This window comes from Cololabis saira, chromosome 18, assembly GCF_033807715.1.
Source record: "Cololabis saira isolate AMF1-May2022 chromosome 18, fColSai1.1, whole genome shotgun sequence".
In the NCBI taxonomy this organism is placed as follows: domain Eukaryota; kingdom Metazoa; phylum Chordata; class Actinopteri; order Beloniformes; family Belonidae; genus Cololabis; species Cololabis saira.
Window position 1 is genome coordinate 33,505,801 of NC_084604.1, and position 16,351 is coordinate 33,522,151.

At 41.2% G+C, this 16,351-nt stretch overlaps 1 protein-coding gene across 1 annotated transcript in view; it reads left to right on the forward strand.

Annotated features, from left to right (window-relative positions):
* Positions 1-331: 331 nt before the first annotated feature.
* Positions 332-16,351, forward strand: part of mfsd2b (MFSD2 lysolipid transporter B, sphingolipid) — a 30,442-nt gene continuing 14,422 nt past the window's right edge. The window contains exons 1-6 of the mRNA XM_061707097.1: positions 332-509; positions 950-1,293; positions 6,827-6,952; positions 7,070-7,194; positions 12,703-12,826; positions 15,919-15,997. Of these exons, the coding sequence (XP_061563081.1) occupies positions 967-1,293; positions 6,827-6,952; positions 7,070-7,194; positions 12,703-12,826; positions 15,919-15,997 (781 nt within the window). The 5' untranslated portion in view covers positions 332-509; positions 950-966. The remainder of the gene's footprint in view (positions 510-949; positions 1,294-6,826; positions 6,953-7,069; positions 7,195-12,702; positions 12,827-15,918; positions 15,998-16,351) is intronic.

Below are 16,351 nucleotides of genomic sequence, written 5' to 3' on the forward strand. Positions count from 1 at the left end.
ATACAGAATGAAAGAACATCACTTGGATATTTCCAGGGAGTTGATTGCATGCTTTATACATTATAAGGGCAGTTTTTAAAGCAATAATATCAAAACATTTTAAAAGATTTGAATTCAAAAAACATATATTAGTATATTTAATAACAGTCTGATCAAGTGATAACCATTACATAGCGGTTCAACACCAGTTAGTCCCCGACTCCTTCTCCATTAGTTTTTCTGCAACTCAGCAGTGATGACAAGACAGAACAACATGTGATGATGTTGCTGGGTGACCGTCTCCATACGGTCCTCTCTCTCTGCGCACACGCGTGTCCTGCATGCGCCGCCGCGGCCGCTGCAGGGCGCACTCCCGTCCTAACGCACCGCCGGGGCCAGGAGACGCGCACACCTCTCTCATCTCTCCATCCTCCGCAGTCTCCTTCTCATCCCGCCCGCCGGCCCGACCGACCGAGAGAGTGACGGGAGGATCTCCAAAACAAGCTGCTTCCCCATCAATCATCCCGCTGGTACGGCGATGCCGTTCTTTCCTGCATGTTTCAGTGTTGTTGTTGAGCGTGCACAGGATGGATGGATGCACTTACGATGGTAGTAGGATGAGGGAAGACAACACACTCCTGCACGGGACATGGTTAGATCTGCATCCCTGTCTTGTCTTAAAAGCAGCTCAGCAATCATGTCAGGTGGAGACGATCTGGGATCTTGTTTGCAGACTATTTTTTTACCTAAAAAGGTTGCTTCATATTCAGTGTCTTTTCCTGGTGCATATTCCTTCATCTGTACTCATGTATTCTCGTGCACTGCCCCATTTGCGTGTGTTTATAAGCATCCAAAGAGCTCAGTGATTTCAGTGATTTCTTGTTAAAAAAGCAGGTGAATTGTATTTACTGTGTGTGTGTGTTTGTGGCTCTGCCCCACTTTGCCCTTATACCTCCTGGCTTCATTCCAGAGCACAACAGCATGTGAATGGAGGCAGAAAGCAGCAGAGTTGCCACAGAGGACCAGGAGGAGCTCCCTGCCTCCGGAGCGTTCACTCACACGCCCCAAGTACACACCCGGAGCAAGAGCCACATCCAGTTTCAGCCTCTGACACGCACCACCCAGTGGCAGGCTACTCTGGCTCACACGAGGAGTCACAGTCACACTCACTTCATCACTGCCTCACACACACCGTACGGCTGCCGTCTCACACACAGCCTCTCAGCCATGACCAAAGGAGAGAGGGGAGTGCAGAGCTCTGGGGGGAAGCTCCTCAAGCCCAGTGAGCCCTTGTTTCCCAAAGCTTCTCAGCAGGTAAGACCATCTGTTTTGGTTTATTTTTTGCTCTGCTGTCTGCTGTCATCTGACACTGGCACTTTAACACACAGATAGTAGCTTTGACAGTCCTTAAGGTGTTGGACGTAATAGCAGCTGAGATCTGATGCTCCCATCTGGTGTTTCTGTAGATTAGTTTGACTGCAACTGACTTGACTGGATGGATTAGGAAAAAGGTGACATTAAATTGCTTAGCTGTAATCAACTCTATTGCTTTCCTTTGAGCGGTAATCCCTCAGACTGTGGATTCGGTGTCTGGAAGATAATTGTTTTCATTTTAAAGGGGATACCATTGATGAAGCCTTAATCTTGGCTTTTGATTAGTTTTAGCAATGTCAGGAGACGATATAGAGAACTGTTTGGAAACAAGAAAGGGATAACTTACTCACGATAGGTGAATAACATGGATCCCCCTCTCATGTAGTTGTTTCTTTATATCTTGTATTATTTAAAAGAGATTATGCCATTGCCACCTGGGTATATTATTATCTGATTGTAGTATGAGAAGCTGCATACTTAGGTTGATGCTTCTCACACGCACATGGCCTACAGGCTGTTGACTGAAGCCAGCGAAAGCGGACACAGAACAGCCTGCAGATCTTCTATTGTCCCTTTTTTTAAAGTCGATACCACAGTTTGCTGAAAGTTTTTCAGATGCTGTCACATCACAATCCTGAGATAATTAGTCACTCACTGGAAGCAACATTACATCACAAAATATAACCGGCTCTGCAAGTTTTGTTCCTCTTGCCAAACCTATATCAAATATGCTACACTTTCTGGTCGAGTTAACGCCTCCAGTTAACGAGTTTGACTTTTGAAACAACAAATACCTTTATGTGTTATGATTATAAATCATTGATGCTGAATGAGCTGAACTTGGATGAACTATTCAAATTAAATAAACCAAATTTATTAATCCGCTGAACTTGGTTCATTATGCATTTTGTGAAAACATTCTGTGAAACTGTTGTAAACAGGTTAAAAAAAGTCCTCAGTTGGAGGCATTTGGAGGGTGACGGAGTTCAAAAACCCTCATTCTCTCAGAAGTAAACTTTTTTCACCCGCTGTTAACTTTTGCTTTCACTTATTGTTTTGTAAGGTTTAGACTTTGGAAACCACATGGTTAGGGTGAAGAAATGTTTGTGGCTTACCTCAAAATAAACCATCTCACAAACTCTACCCCATATTGTATACTCTGTGTTCATGTTTACTGAGTAACAAGTTTTACCCCATCTGATAAAGACACATATATTTGGACGTATAGAGCCACAGCTGACAGACCCCCCACCCCATAACCTGACAATTTTTATATGTCAAAGCTCGGCTCGAGGTAGAGTCATCCAGCTCCTGACTTATCATCTCCACATCTGATCTTAACCAAACTTCAACTTGAAATCTTACTGTATCTCAGAAGTGAAAAGCCAACATTCCTTATCTCTTCATCAGTTGTTTTGCTGGTAACAGTAAACCACTCAGTTCCACTCCAATTCATAAAACCAGTTTATATGAAAAGACGTGTACATTAGTGGAGGCATGGGCAAATTATTAAAAAAAAAAAAAAAAAAGGTTGTGCTGAAGCGTGTGAAAAATAGTTTTAATCTCCAAAAATAAAATACTTTTTTATTTTGAGCAAATGTCACAATTTGCTTTGAGATACTGTGAAGTTATGTCCAAATATTTATAGTATTACACTACTGGATCCTTCTAAAGCTTGAAAAAACGTGTACCGTATTTTCCGCACTATAAGGCACACCTAAAAGCCTTTAATTTTCCCAAAAAACGGCAGTGCGCCTTATAATGCAGTGCGCCTTATATATGACCATTACGGTAATTTCTGTTACTGTAGTCAGGGGGATTGTGGGTAATGTAGTTGGTGTTGCCAAAGTAATGGCGCTAAAAACGTCAGGAATCGTCACAGACGTTCAAGACAACAGCAGCGACGCTGACTCGCATAATGGCGACTTTGACGAGACTGAGCAAAGCTGGTTTTTATTTTGTTAATAAAGTTTGACATACAGTACTTTTCTTCTTGTTTTTTTTTTGCATTTGCTGTAGGATTTTGTAGCATTTCCTGTAGCGCAGCTCCATCGGGTAGATACGTAACTCAACCCCAGCCACTATAGTACGGTATTTTACCATATATTTAGTGCGCTTTATAATACGGTGCACCTTATATATGGAACAAGTTTTTAAATATGTCATTCATTGAAGGTGCGCCTTATAATGCAGTGCGCCTTATAGTGTGGAAAATACGGTACTTGGCTTGACTTGCGCGTCCCTCTCCGCTGTGCTTCAGCTCTGCCTCCTAATGAGAGCAGCTGTAGCGATGGCAGCGATTGACACCGGCTGGGGACTGCACCTGGATCTGACTGATTGTTTTCACTCAGGCTCGATGGACAATGTCACAGCAGGAGGACTAAGAGGAGATTGTATTTTTTCTACTTTTCAAGCATTGAGAGTTTAACCAAACATGCCAAAAAGCAGAACATCAACTGCAAAAACATTTGCTTATAGATCCCATGTTGCGTATCTTAGTGCCAAAGCTGTCGACAGACCTTCCTGGCTACATAGACGTTACATAGACAAAAAACAAACTAACATTTGATTCATAGACGTTTGCAGTTTATATTTCCGAAACATGTGCAAGTTGTGTGCAAAATAATTATGGTAAAATCAGAGATAAAGCCTTTGTGTATTGTGGAAACTATTTGTGTACCTTAGTAGGATGTCTAATTAGACATAATTGATCGTTTTCAGTTTTTGTAAATAACATTTTCTCCCTGAGTCCAGTGCAGACGGATCTCTTCTGAGTGAGGCAGTAAATGACTTTCATGAGCGTCACAAGGCTATTGTTGACATTTGACTGTAATAATTCTCGCCAGAGTATGAGCAAAGGGATCAAAACCGCTGGCACGGATGCCCAGAATTGGCAGAAAGTCTTTCATTTAATCAGTGAAGTTTAATTTTCGAAATATTTTTCTCCTCTTGCGTTGTTTAATCACCCTCAGTCCTCATTAAAATTAGGATTAACAGCGTCAGAGATTAATTTTATCTGTGCTCGTCCCTTGTGTGTCTGAGCTCTGCAGACATTTGCGTCGCTCTGAGCTGTTGTTTCTGTACATCAGCACATGTATGTGTGTGTGTGTTTGTGACAAGATGTACAAGATGTGCAAGATGTGCTTTTTGTCTGTGCAGCCAGACAACAGCAGAGGGGATATCCTGTTTATCCCCTTTGATGATGAGAACTCAGTAATGAAAGATTGAGTGTAAGATTTTGGTGGGAAAGAAAAAGTGTTTAGAGCGAGGCAGGGAGAGTATTTCTGCACATCATCAGTTAAGCAGCACTCTGCAGACACCGAAGACTTTGATTCTTCTACCCAATTAGGGATAATTGCAGTGAGAGTGGGAGAAGGGAGAGTTTGGAAGCTGGAACCGCCGTGCACCCTTTACTTACCTCTGACCCGCTTGTCTTGCGATTGAATAATTACACAGTTCTCTCCTGGTAATTGTCGTTCTTCCAGCCCTGCATGTTTTGATGGGGCGAAAGAAGGAGGAAGAGAAAACCTGAGCTGGATAATAACAGTGTCGGTCTGGGCTGCGGTTACTTTGGTGATGTCCTTCTTTCACATAGCTATGAAGGGAGCAGCTGTCAACCAGTCCTGAGCGCTGGATGGGGAGTGATGCTCTTTTGTGTGTATGTGTGTGTGTGTGGGATGCTGGGGTTACACACGGGGAGAAGAAAGGCAAAGCCTGGTGTGTTCGCACAGCCTCTGAGTGAGTTGTAAATATTGGGCTCCCCAGACTGCGGTGTCTCCTCCTATTCATGCCTGCAGATGAACGCTTGCCCTCGGTACACATATGCACACACACGCACGTGCACAAACACACACGCCGCCTCATGCGTAATGGTTTTAGCAGAGTTTGAGGAAGGAAACGGAGCTGTTAATGGCTCCGTGGGTTTCTCCGGCTCCTCCGTCAGCCTCAGTGTCTGCACCCATAGACCACAATGCAAACAGCAATCAGGGGGTCTCCCTCTGATCCTTTAACACACACACACACGCACACACGCACGCACGCACGCACGCACGCACGCACGCACGCACGCACGCACGCACGCACGAACACACACACACACACACACACACGCTTATAAATGTACATCTAGAGAAACCTGTCATTTAGAGAGACCAAATGCACAGAGACCACGTGACTAAAGGGTCTATTTTGGATCAATTTGTCACAAATAGATTTTTTTATCTTGTTTTTTGGAGTGGAACAAATATTACAGCGGAGGCAGTAGATTGTTAAATGAAATAGTTATTTTAGGAGCATTTTAGGGATAACGCCAGCACATATGACAACAAAAGTTACTTATCTATGAGTCACAGATCTGTTTTAAGTTTCAGAATGGGCTTATCGGTGTGACATAATCTGCTGTTAACACTTAATCATCACTCAAAGACAAATTCTTTAATCAACTTCCTGTTTCTGAAATAAGTAAAAAAAAAAGAGAAAACAAACATAAACAAACATAAAAGATAACATTTCCTAACTTATACCAACAATTTCTCAGTAAACATGAAAGAACGAGACATCCCTGACGCTTTATTTATCACTTCCCCGTATTTTGTTTGTGTTTATTTGGTGTGTTGGTTAGGTTTAGGAATCACCACTATTAAAGGCTATCATCTGGTGAAGGCGACACCTGGGCCTACATGCATACAAATGTAATTTAAAACAAACAAACAAACATAAAAAATCTACTATTGATGTTTTTTCTTCTTTTATTGTGTATTATTAACTTCATCATTGGCTTTTTTTGACACAGTCTTGTTTAACTGCTGGTGCTGTAAATATAATTGCAGTCATGCACCATGGTAGCTGACTTCTTTAGAAGATGTTATCAATTTTACCGTACAGAGAGATCCAACATTTTGAGATCATAAAGATTGTTTAATGATATTCATGTTTCATTACACATCAAATTGTGGTTGTTTTTTCCTGTTTAACGGCTTTTAACGGCTGTATCCATTTCATCAGATCCCAATCAGTGTTTTTAAATGCTGAATGAATGTCTGCTTAAACTCATGGCTAAAAATGGAAGTGTAAATCAGGCTCACAGAAGGGTGTTATGGGAGTTGAAATTTAAAATAAAACAGAATAATACATTTGCACAGCTTTGTGACTCTGGTGAAACGCATGTGGATATTTGTGCATTTATGCATCCACACATTTTTAGGCTCGAAACAAGTGTTTATGTATTTGGAATCGCGTTTTCTTGAAAATACGTCCGTGTGTGTTTCTGTGATAGTGAGACCACACCTTGTCTTGTTTAAACTGCAGAGACTTCACCTGTAGAGCTTCTTTCAGGGAGAAATGAGTTTCCGTGAAAATATTTGCAATTCAAAAAAGGAGAATTGTGACCTGCAGTGCCTTTTTTTCTTCTTTTTTTTTAGATTTGCTGTCTAACATGCACTTTTCCTATCTCCTTTCTAATCTCCACCATCAGACCGACCTGAGCCAGAAGTTATCATTATGCAACAAACTGTGTTTTGCCATTGGTGGGGCACCCAAGGAGGTGGCTTCCAGCGCCACAGCCTTCTTCCTGCAGATCTACCTGCTTGATGTTGCCCAGGTAAATTCTTTCGAAGTAAAAGAGTGTGTAAAGGTGTAAAAGGAAGCGTTTATGCATATAGATTATCTATTCCTTCAAAGACCCTGAATTCAGATTATTCCCCGTTTTCCTCTGCAGATCAACGCCTTCCAGGCCTCCTTGGTGTTGTTCATTGGTAAAGCCTGGGGCGCTGTGACCGACCCAGTTGTTGGTTTCTTCATCACAAAGAGCAGATGGACCAAGATCGGCAGACTTATGCCCTGGTGAGCTCCCTGCTTGCAAGAGATTTTTTTCTTGACAGAACTAAAATAAAATGAAGATTTACAACCTGTTTATCTTATAATTGCTCGGGGGTCATGTTCTGGGTCTCTGGAAATTGTCTACAGACAACTTGTGTTGTAATGGACGCTATATAAATAAATTTGAATTGAATTAGTCTAAAGTAATTTTATTGTCAGGCAGCAAATTTGAAGAAAGACCTCACAAATTCCAAACTATGGCAACAACTTTTCTTCTAGCATTTTATTTTCATGTCCAAATAGCAAGTTAAGATTGTATTACATAACTGTCATTATGATATTTCCTCTTTCTTAAAAGTCATTTCGAAAGCCACCCCAAAAAAAAAAAGAAGTAAAAAGGTTTCCAAAACTAAAGCTTAGGTCAAGAGATTTGTGGTTTCCATGGTAAATAGCGTCTGTATCCTTCCAGCTACACTTCTGTGAAATACCGTGATTTGTCGGTGGATTATGAGGCACGTTTTATTTTGTTTGCTCTCACAAGTAATTATAGCTTCTGCATAACGCTCATGTTTGCGGAGTATGGCAAGAAAAACGAGGCGGTTTTCTTTAGTTTTTGGGATGATCCGTCAGCTTAAGACTCACACCTGAGGATTGCGACAAATGAAATGTGCTTTGTTGTCGCTGACGCTCCCTCTAGTTATTTTTACAGGCAGTTGTCACCAAGCCTGCCTTTTCTCGTTTTGATCCCAGACAACAAGAGACAAGGAAGTTCCTCTGCATTCTTCTATGATCTTCACCATGCCACTTGACTACGTTTTGCTTTTTCCGAGTGCGTTTTTAAATCTGACTCTCTAAATGTGGATTATATGACGACTCCATCAGCATTCCTGTTAATCCCTATTTTCAAAAAATCATTTTATAAGCTGCTGAGCATGTGTGTGCAGTATACGTCTTGTTGAACACACGAGTACGGCACTCTGGGCTGTATTTACTGTGAGCTGTAATATAAAGCACAGATTACACAGAAGCTGACAGTACTGGAGAGGCACCAAATCTGCTGCTGCCAGCCGGCCACATTCATTTTCAGACAGATGTTGATGTTATATCAGCTGAAATACCCCTGAGAACTTGGAGATGTGTAACGCTCTCGCGTGTTTGTGTTAGTATATTTTTTTTAGGGTGTGTTGAACAGTATCTGTCACGAGAGTACAAACACTCCCCGGGTTTTTATCATATCTGGAAAGCCCCCTCTGTCCATTCAGCAGGAAGCTGGCACATCCGAAAGGCAGACATTAAGTGATTTGTATCGCTGCTGGCTTCTTGAGGATGGAGTTTTTGGCCCCAAAATGCCCCCGTGGGGGCTGCTGTGTTTATCAGTCGTGATTGCCGCAAGGCGCTGTCAACTTGGCAAGTAAAAGCTTGTGAGAGCAGTTTTTAGAGATTGTCAGTATTAGAGAACGATAGCTAGGGGATATGTTAGTGGCTGTGGGTGTTAGCATTTATTAAAATAAAATGACCAGTATATGAGGTGTCCATTAGTAGCAAAAATCTTTACTTTACTCAATTTAAAAGGAGTAAAAAATATCATGTTAAAATACATTAAAAAAAAAACAGTGTAATTTACTCTTACATAAGATACAGCTGTTTTTGACTGGTCTCATGGCCCAAGTAGGCCATACTAATAAATATATACCCATTAAGCCCCTTGTTTCTAAAAGAAAATCTAAAATCAGACTTTTTTCTGGAAAATTTGAAGTTATCTACAAAACCGTTTTATTCATCAGCCTAACTTCTCAACAAAAAACAGTCAAATCATGATATCTTAAAGGAGCATGAGGCTCCTTTTAAGAAATGAGACTCTCTAGCGCCACCCTTCGCCACGACGGCCGTTGGGGGTACTGCAGCCAACAGTGAAGCCGGCACGGGAGAACGGGGAGAACGTGCATGCAGCGTCATTTGACGTCGCATCCGCAGCCCAGCGCGGGAAATTCAGCCCCGAATTGCAGCACATTTTGCAGCACACAGCCTGTTCAAGGCAACGGAGAGATACGCTAGAGGGCTCATTCTTTTGGGTTTGGAACGCTTCATCTGACATTATTACTAGAAAACTTAAAACGTATACGAATTTTTTTCATAAATCCTGCCTCAATCCTGCCTCATGCTCCTTTAAGGTTTCTTTTTTTCAGACAAAGTTCCGACTTCTTACCTTCCGTCCTTCCTCTCTGAGGAAGGCGGGATCCTGACTCTCTGAGAAGGGCGGGAGAACCGCCGAAACTGTCAGACGGACGGTAAGAAGTCGGAACTTTGTCTGAAAAAAAGAAACCATAAGATATCAATCTGAAGACATGATGAACACAATACAACTATTACAGTCAAATCATGAGTTTGAACCCTCTGCTGTCTATGTAATATTTTCTTTTTTAATGGATAAAGTCTGTATGTCTGAAGAAATTTCTTTTTTAATGCCTTTTGAAAAGGTAAAAGCACAAATATGTTGTGTCGGGTCTGAATGAGACGGTCTGCAGAGGTAGCTAAACAGTTTCAGTATTGCGTTTCTTCATGTAAAAGTCATTTATTTTGAAGGTAGACATTTCACATCCTTAGTTGAGTACAGAGCTGATAACCTTCTCACAAATGCATATAAAATAAACATTCTTCTAACTAAATTTAAAGTACTAATGGTGTACTATATAAAACCAGTTATGATAAATCGGCCGTGATTAAAGGTGCGGGTATGGTTCTGCGTCACACACACGCAGAGCACACGGCGCACCCGTGACACCGTCACGAATCGTTCAGAGTTCTCCGTCTCTCCATTTGGTCGCGGTGCAGTACCCCCCGCGGCCACTAGTTAGCGATCTTTTTCTGAATGGTTTATCCGACTTTTTCCGGTCACAGTAAATCAAAGAAATAAGGACAGCTATTGTGCAAAAAACAAAAACAAAAAAAATCACACATAAACGAAAAAAAAGGCCTGGAAGTTCACTACTGCTTCAAACCGGAAACCGGAAATGCTTCGCTTTCAAACGAACCAATCACAGCCCTCTCTGTCTGCGTGTGGTCCGCGTCTCCTCGACGCGTAGTTACAATTTTCGGGAGGTGCACGTCACTGACGGCGCATGTGACGGCGTGTCCTCTGCGTGTACAAAAACCACACGCCGTAGACACGGCGTCGTTTTGACGCAGAAGTATAATTCAGCCTTAAGGGTTTAGGTTAGTTTTCCTGTGACCTTTGCTTTATATTTTGTGTTTTGTTGCTTTCCTCTGTGGTTTCATTTTTCATCTTCTGTTTCTTTAGATTAGTCTTGATCTTTCTTACCTTACCCCGCAGACTCTTTACTTTTATCTCGGCCCTATCTGCTCTTTTCTGTGTTAACCAGTGGCTTTACCTCCTGTCTTAATTTTGGAAGTGTGTTGTACGTACACTGGTTTAGGTTTGACTTCTCCTGTAGTCCTCTGTCCTGACTGCTCACCTCTGTGTCTCGTCAGCCCCTTGAGTCTATTCTTTATTATATGTATATTGTCTTGCTTTTCTTTCTTCCCCTGCTGGTCTGTTGTCATTCTGTCCATCATTTGTCCGTCCTGCTCCTTGCGTGAATTCCTTCACGTTGTTAATCTGATCACAGTCGTATTGGTTTTGGTCATCCTGCCCCTGCAGCGCTTTTGGTTAACTTTTAATGGACTTTATTTTATGATTCCTGCCCCTGATTCTCCTACATTTGGGTTTTACGTCTGCAGAATCTGGCAGAATCTGCTACAAGAACCCTGATAGATCCTCAAAACTTTAATACAATGTTTTACTTGAGAGTAGTTGAAGTTATCTTTTGTGTTATCTTTTTTCCCCCAAAAAAATATGTTTAAAATGAAGGAATGCATTTCCATTTTAGGGGTTAAATTATGGAATCGGTTATTAAAATTAATAACAAAATACGTAGGTGCAATATTTGACTCGCAGATTATGATCATTGTGGGGCAAAGGACATTTTTCAAAGATACATATCAGCATTTATGTATCACCAAAAATTAAGCAACCAGTAATTAAGAGAAAAAAGGTCAAAAGATAAGATAAGGTGAGCATATGTGTAAGGTATAACCATTTCAAAGTGAATATAACCAAATCCTCTCTTAATTTTCATTTTTAGTCTTCCTCTTGCAGATTATCTGCTTGCCTTTTTGGTGTAGGATTGGCATAAATAAATCTGTCTATTCTGATAATAAATACATTAAAAAAAAATCCAGTCATTCACACCACGTCATCAGTTTGCTTTTAAAAGCTCCTCATACAAACTCTGACTTTATTGAACTTGCTGACCGTCTAGAAACAGCTGAGTTTGTGGGTGTTGTGGTTCAGAGAGGAAGAATGTGCGGCGAAAGACAATGATAGCAGGGGAATCTTTAAATCTGGAGAGCCCTTTCTTATAACCACTATGACCTTAACATACCTGATCAAAAAACGTACCGTAGTTCCTTCTGAACTTTATAAAGCGGTACATTCAAGAAAAAATCAACTGAGAGCTTTCAAAGTCCTTCCGAAGGAACTTGTAAGTACCTGCTTATTTTTAGTCCTCTGCACTTTAATTAAGACAGAACTGGGATAGTGGGACAGGTGTGAGCGTGAGTGCGTTTCCATGCATGCGTGAGGATGTCTGTGGGTGTTTATGCACATACGCCTTTGTTGCCTCTCCCTGATCATCTTGCAGGAACGTTCTAACTGTCCCATTCACCGGCCCCCGAAGCCCTTTCAGCGCTCCCATGACTAAGCGGTCAATACTGCAGCACCAGCGTTGTCAGCCGCCTTTGTTTGAAACAAACAATCAGGAGGAGAGTGAGGTTGCGGTGCTGGATGATACCAGAAAATGACTGTAGCTGGCCTCTCTTTGCATCTTTCTAACACTTTCTCTACCCTACTGCAGACCAGGTCAGAGGTCAGGGCCTCTGTGGGATTTGTCACAGCCCTCTAAATTCCATCCGTGTCTTTTTTTCCCCCCCCTAAATATGTAGACATCCCAGTCTCAATACATGACAAACATTCTTTAAAGGACAGAAAAGAGAGCATGGATGATATATTGGTGTTTGCACGCAGGTCTCCTGCCTGTTTTTCTTCTTTCTTTGTGGCACACAGCCGTTGGGTTTAGCCATAATGATACACAGCAGTTGTAAACTCATGAATTATACATAGCCCGTATACTGTATCGCTCAAAGTTATAAAAAAGAAAAAGGGAAAAAAAAAGCACATCACAGCACTGTGTTTGCTTGAGTGCATTATGTATATTCATGAATGTGTGTATTTGCAATAGTTTGTGTCTAGACCTCACTTTGATGCATGTGGGGCTGAAATATTGGTTGCCTGTTTCTTCCCCAAATCAAGGTCACATGACAACTGGGCATGAAGAAAGGGCTGATTTTACCAGTGCTATGAAAATTACATGACAACGCTCCTTCTTCTGTGGCCGGTGGTCGTCTGAATCAATTTGTTCGGGACCAAATTTGTCTTCCTGCGTCTCATTCTTCTCCTGTGTTTGACTTTCACAGGATGGTGGGTTGCACTCCATTCCTCGTGGTCTCGTACTTCTACCTCTGGTTCGTTCCTCCCTTCATCAACGGCAGGTTCATCTGGTACCTCGGCTTCTACTGCCTCTACCAAACCATGATCACGGTGAGTCTCTGCTCCAGATGTGAAAAACAGTCACATCCTTGTTCCAAGCTCCAGACACCCCAGCAGGGCTTTTTTTTTTACTTTTACTTTATTTATTTCTCAGGACAATGCACATTGATGAACGTATATACATATGTAAATGTGCCAGATTGTAGCACAAGGCTAGTTTCCATCTGTAGTCCAATATAGGCTGGTAAGGTGTTAAAAGCAGAAAAGGTAAAAATGCAATAAGAAAAAGAAAACAGAAACAAAGACAAGTACAATTAGTAAAATGAGAATGTTAAAAAAAAGTTAGTAGGTAGGAGGAGGCCCAAACACACATTAGGTGTGTGTACACATTTGTTGACCCCTGAGCCACTTTTTTTATCTGGTTTTTAAAAGTTGTTAAAGAGGGGCATTCCCTTATGTGTACAGGTATAGAATTCCATAACGCACTACCCTTTATGGATAGTGCGTTATGGCTAAAAGCAGTTTTTCTGAACGGAACCTCTACGTCTCTGTTGGACACTGCTCGAGTGACCCGCGACTGTCGGTATTTAAAAAATTCCAAAAAAAAAAGCTCCACCTGCAGCGCAGAGGACGAGCTGAAGATAAAAGCCCCTCAATCATGCGCCTCACGATCTGCAGATAACATGTTACATAATGAAGAACTAAAAGTCGGAAAATGTTTTTGCAAATAGCTGCGTATAAAACGGGACTGATTATAATAATTTGATGAGGCTTGGAAAGCCCTTGGTGGGAGTTCTGCTTTGATTTTTGAGACGAGTTGCACATCAAAGCGCAGAAACATATAGACCTCTCACCTCAAAGGGGAAGTGCAGTTCTTTGCATTGCATTTTGTTATTATAGCCTGCTCCATTCTTCTTATTTCCTTCTCTCTTCCAGCTCTGCTTTGTTGTTTCCCATATACCATGTGCTGCAGAGCGTTTAAACGGCTGCAGCCGCAGTGTGGTGAGCTGTAACGGCATGTAGTTCTAACTACTTGATAAGTATATGGTCAGTCATGCCAGGAACCTCTCGCCGGGTAAATACACGTTACCTCTTTTAGCTGCCCCTCATTGTCCCTGACCGTGTATTTGTGCAGAGTTTGGTTGAAAAAAGGGCAGCTGCCATTATTCAGAGGGTCACAGTCAGTAAACAGAGGCTAGAAGGCAAAGCATCATCATTTATGCAATCAGCTGATAACGAGTTTCTATAAAATGAATCACTCCTAACCGCCATCTGTGTGCAAGAGTGACGGAGGTCCAGTTTGTTTGTATCCAGTGAAGGCTCCATAAATGACATGCTATGTACGCGCAATGACTGAAAAGTGGGAATAAAAAAAAAAAAAGAACCTTTCACCACCGCATTTATTTTGGTTGTGGCTGTGCATGCTCATTTGGCTGCAGTGCTGACTGAGCCCTTGTGTAAATTACAAAGTGAAGCTGGACTTTGCTCGCCTATTCTCTGGGAGAGGTGGTGAGGAGGGAGTAAACAGACCTGAGGTTGGCCGACATGGAAAATGCCGAGATTGCTGTTGATATATTTACAGCTCAAACTCCGCATCTGCATTTTCAGCGGAACATCTGAAAAGGAGAGTTTAAGTCAAAATTTTAAGGTTTTACTTATCATGACATAATAAAAACATCACCTGGCTCTTAGCACATCTATTGGAATCTATTTGCAACACGTGACATATTAGTCTATTTATTTATTAAACAAAAATTAAGGCAAAGTTCAGAACCAAACTTAATATATGTATATACACACACAGACATCATTTCCTGTATTCTAACATCATTCAGTGGCGTCAATTCAGTGGAAGCTAAGGTATGGCAAGGTTACGAGTCACAGGACTTAACTAGAGTATCAATCAACACGTCCAGCAAATACTCATCACAGAAGTCTGCTATGTAGCTTATCTGTGTGGTCAAGAAAATTGGAACTTTTTCAAATGCAGTCTCGCTCACTGCAAAAACTCAAAATCTTACCAGGAATATTTGTCTTATTTCTAGTTAAAATGTCTCATTTTTAGTCAAAAAATCTCATTACACTTAAAACAAGAGTCATCACCAGAAAAATAACTTGTTATTTGACCATTTTCACCTGTTTCAGGTAAATTTTCACTTGAAATAAGTAGAAAAATCTGACAGTGGGACAAGATTTATCTTCTCATTACAAGCAAAAAAATCTTGTTCCACTGGCAGATTTTTCCACTTATTTTAAGTGAAAATCTACTTGAAACAGGTGAAAATGGTTGTTTTTGAGTCTTGTCTTAAATGTAATGAGATTTTTTTTTACTAAAAATTAGACATTTTAACTAGAAATAAGACACATATTTTTGTTTGTTAAAGATTTTGAGTTTTTGCTGTGTATAATAACTAGTGAAATCGATCATGTTGTTCTGATTTGCATTTGTAGTTATTCTATATGTATTAAGTAATAGAATAATCAATACAAATAGACAGAGTAATTCCATAAATGTATTTAAAAAAACAAACATTTACATTTTCCCTTGAAGCCAAGGTGTGGCGGCTGCCGTACCTTCATACCCAATTGACGCCCCTGACATCATTGTGCAGGAATCTTAGCTCACATTGTTTTACATCGGTGCTTCAGTTCATAGATAATTGTAGGAGCTTGTGTGTGTTCGGCTCGCGTGCTCTGGACCATTGTCCTGCTGCATAACCCAGTTTCAGCCAAGCTGGACCTTCTGGACACATGGCCTCATATTTTACTGCTGAATACTTTGGTATATGGAGGAGTTTATGACCCGCTCAGTGACCGCAGGGTGCCCTGGTGCTGCGGCTGCAAAATAAGCCCAAATCATCACCCTTCCTCCAACGTGCTTGACCATGGGTATAAAGCGGGTGTATCAAGCGGGATTTGTTTTTTTTGCCGAATATAACTCTATGCATGATGGCAAACATCTCCCAATGGGTTCGTCTGAGCCGACTGCAATGCCTCCTTCCTAGAGGTTCTGGTTTAGTCAAATGCAACTTTGCTGTCATGTTCTTTGTAGAGACGGGAAGCTTTATTATCAATGATCATGTACTGTTGTGTATTATTTCTCTCTCACTCATGCCATAACTGAGTGCCTCCATGTCTTGCAGTGTTTCCATGTGCCTTATTCTGCTCTCACCATGTTCCTGAGCACAGACCAGAAGGAAAGGGACTCAGCCACTGCCTATCGTAAGCACTTTTCATTTGCAGAAAGTTCATTACACCTGCAATTACCGTATTGTCCCGAATATAAGACGACCCCGATCATAAGACGACCCCCTCTTTTTCAAGACTCAAGTTTGAAGAAAGACTTTTTGAACACCAAATTCAATTTTTATACAGAAAATAATTACAGTACATCTGAAACAAATGATTATAACAATATATTCGAGAGAAAAAGCATGTTATTTTGACTATTTGAAATCATTATCTTGAAGTTTGCATTATAACTTCTCCTCAGCTGCCGGTTCACCTGCCCAACTTCCACCCTCTTTTCTCCAGATTGTCGCTACGTTTCTCCACTTTCTGTTATCTCTTCTCTTA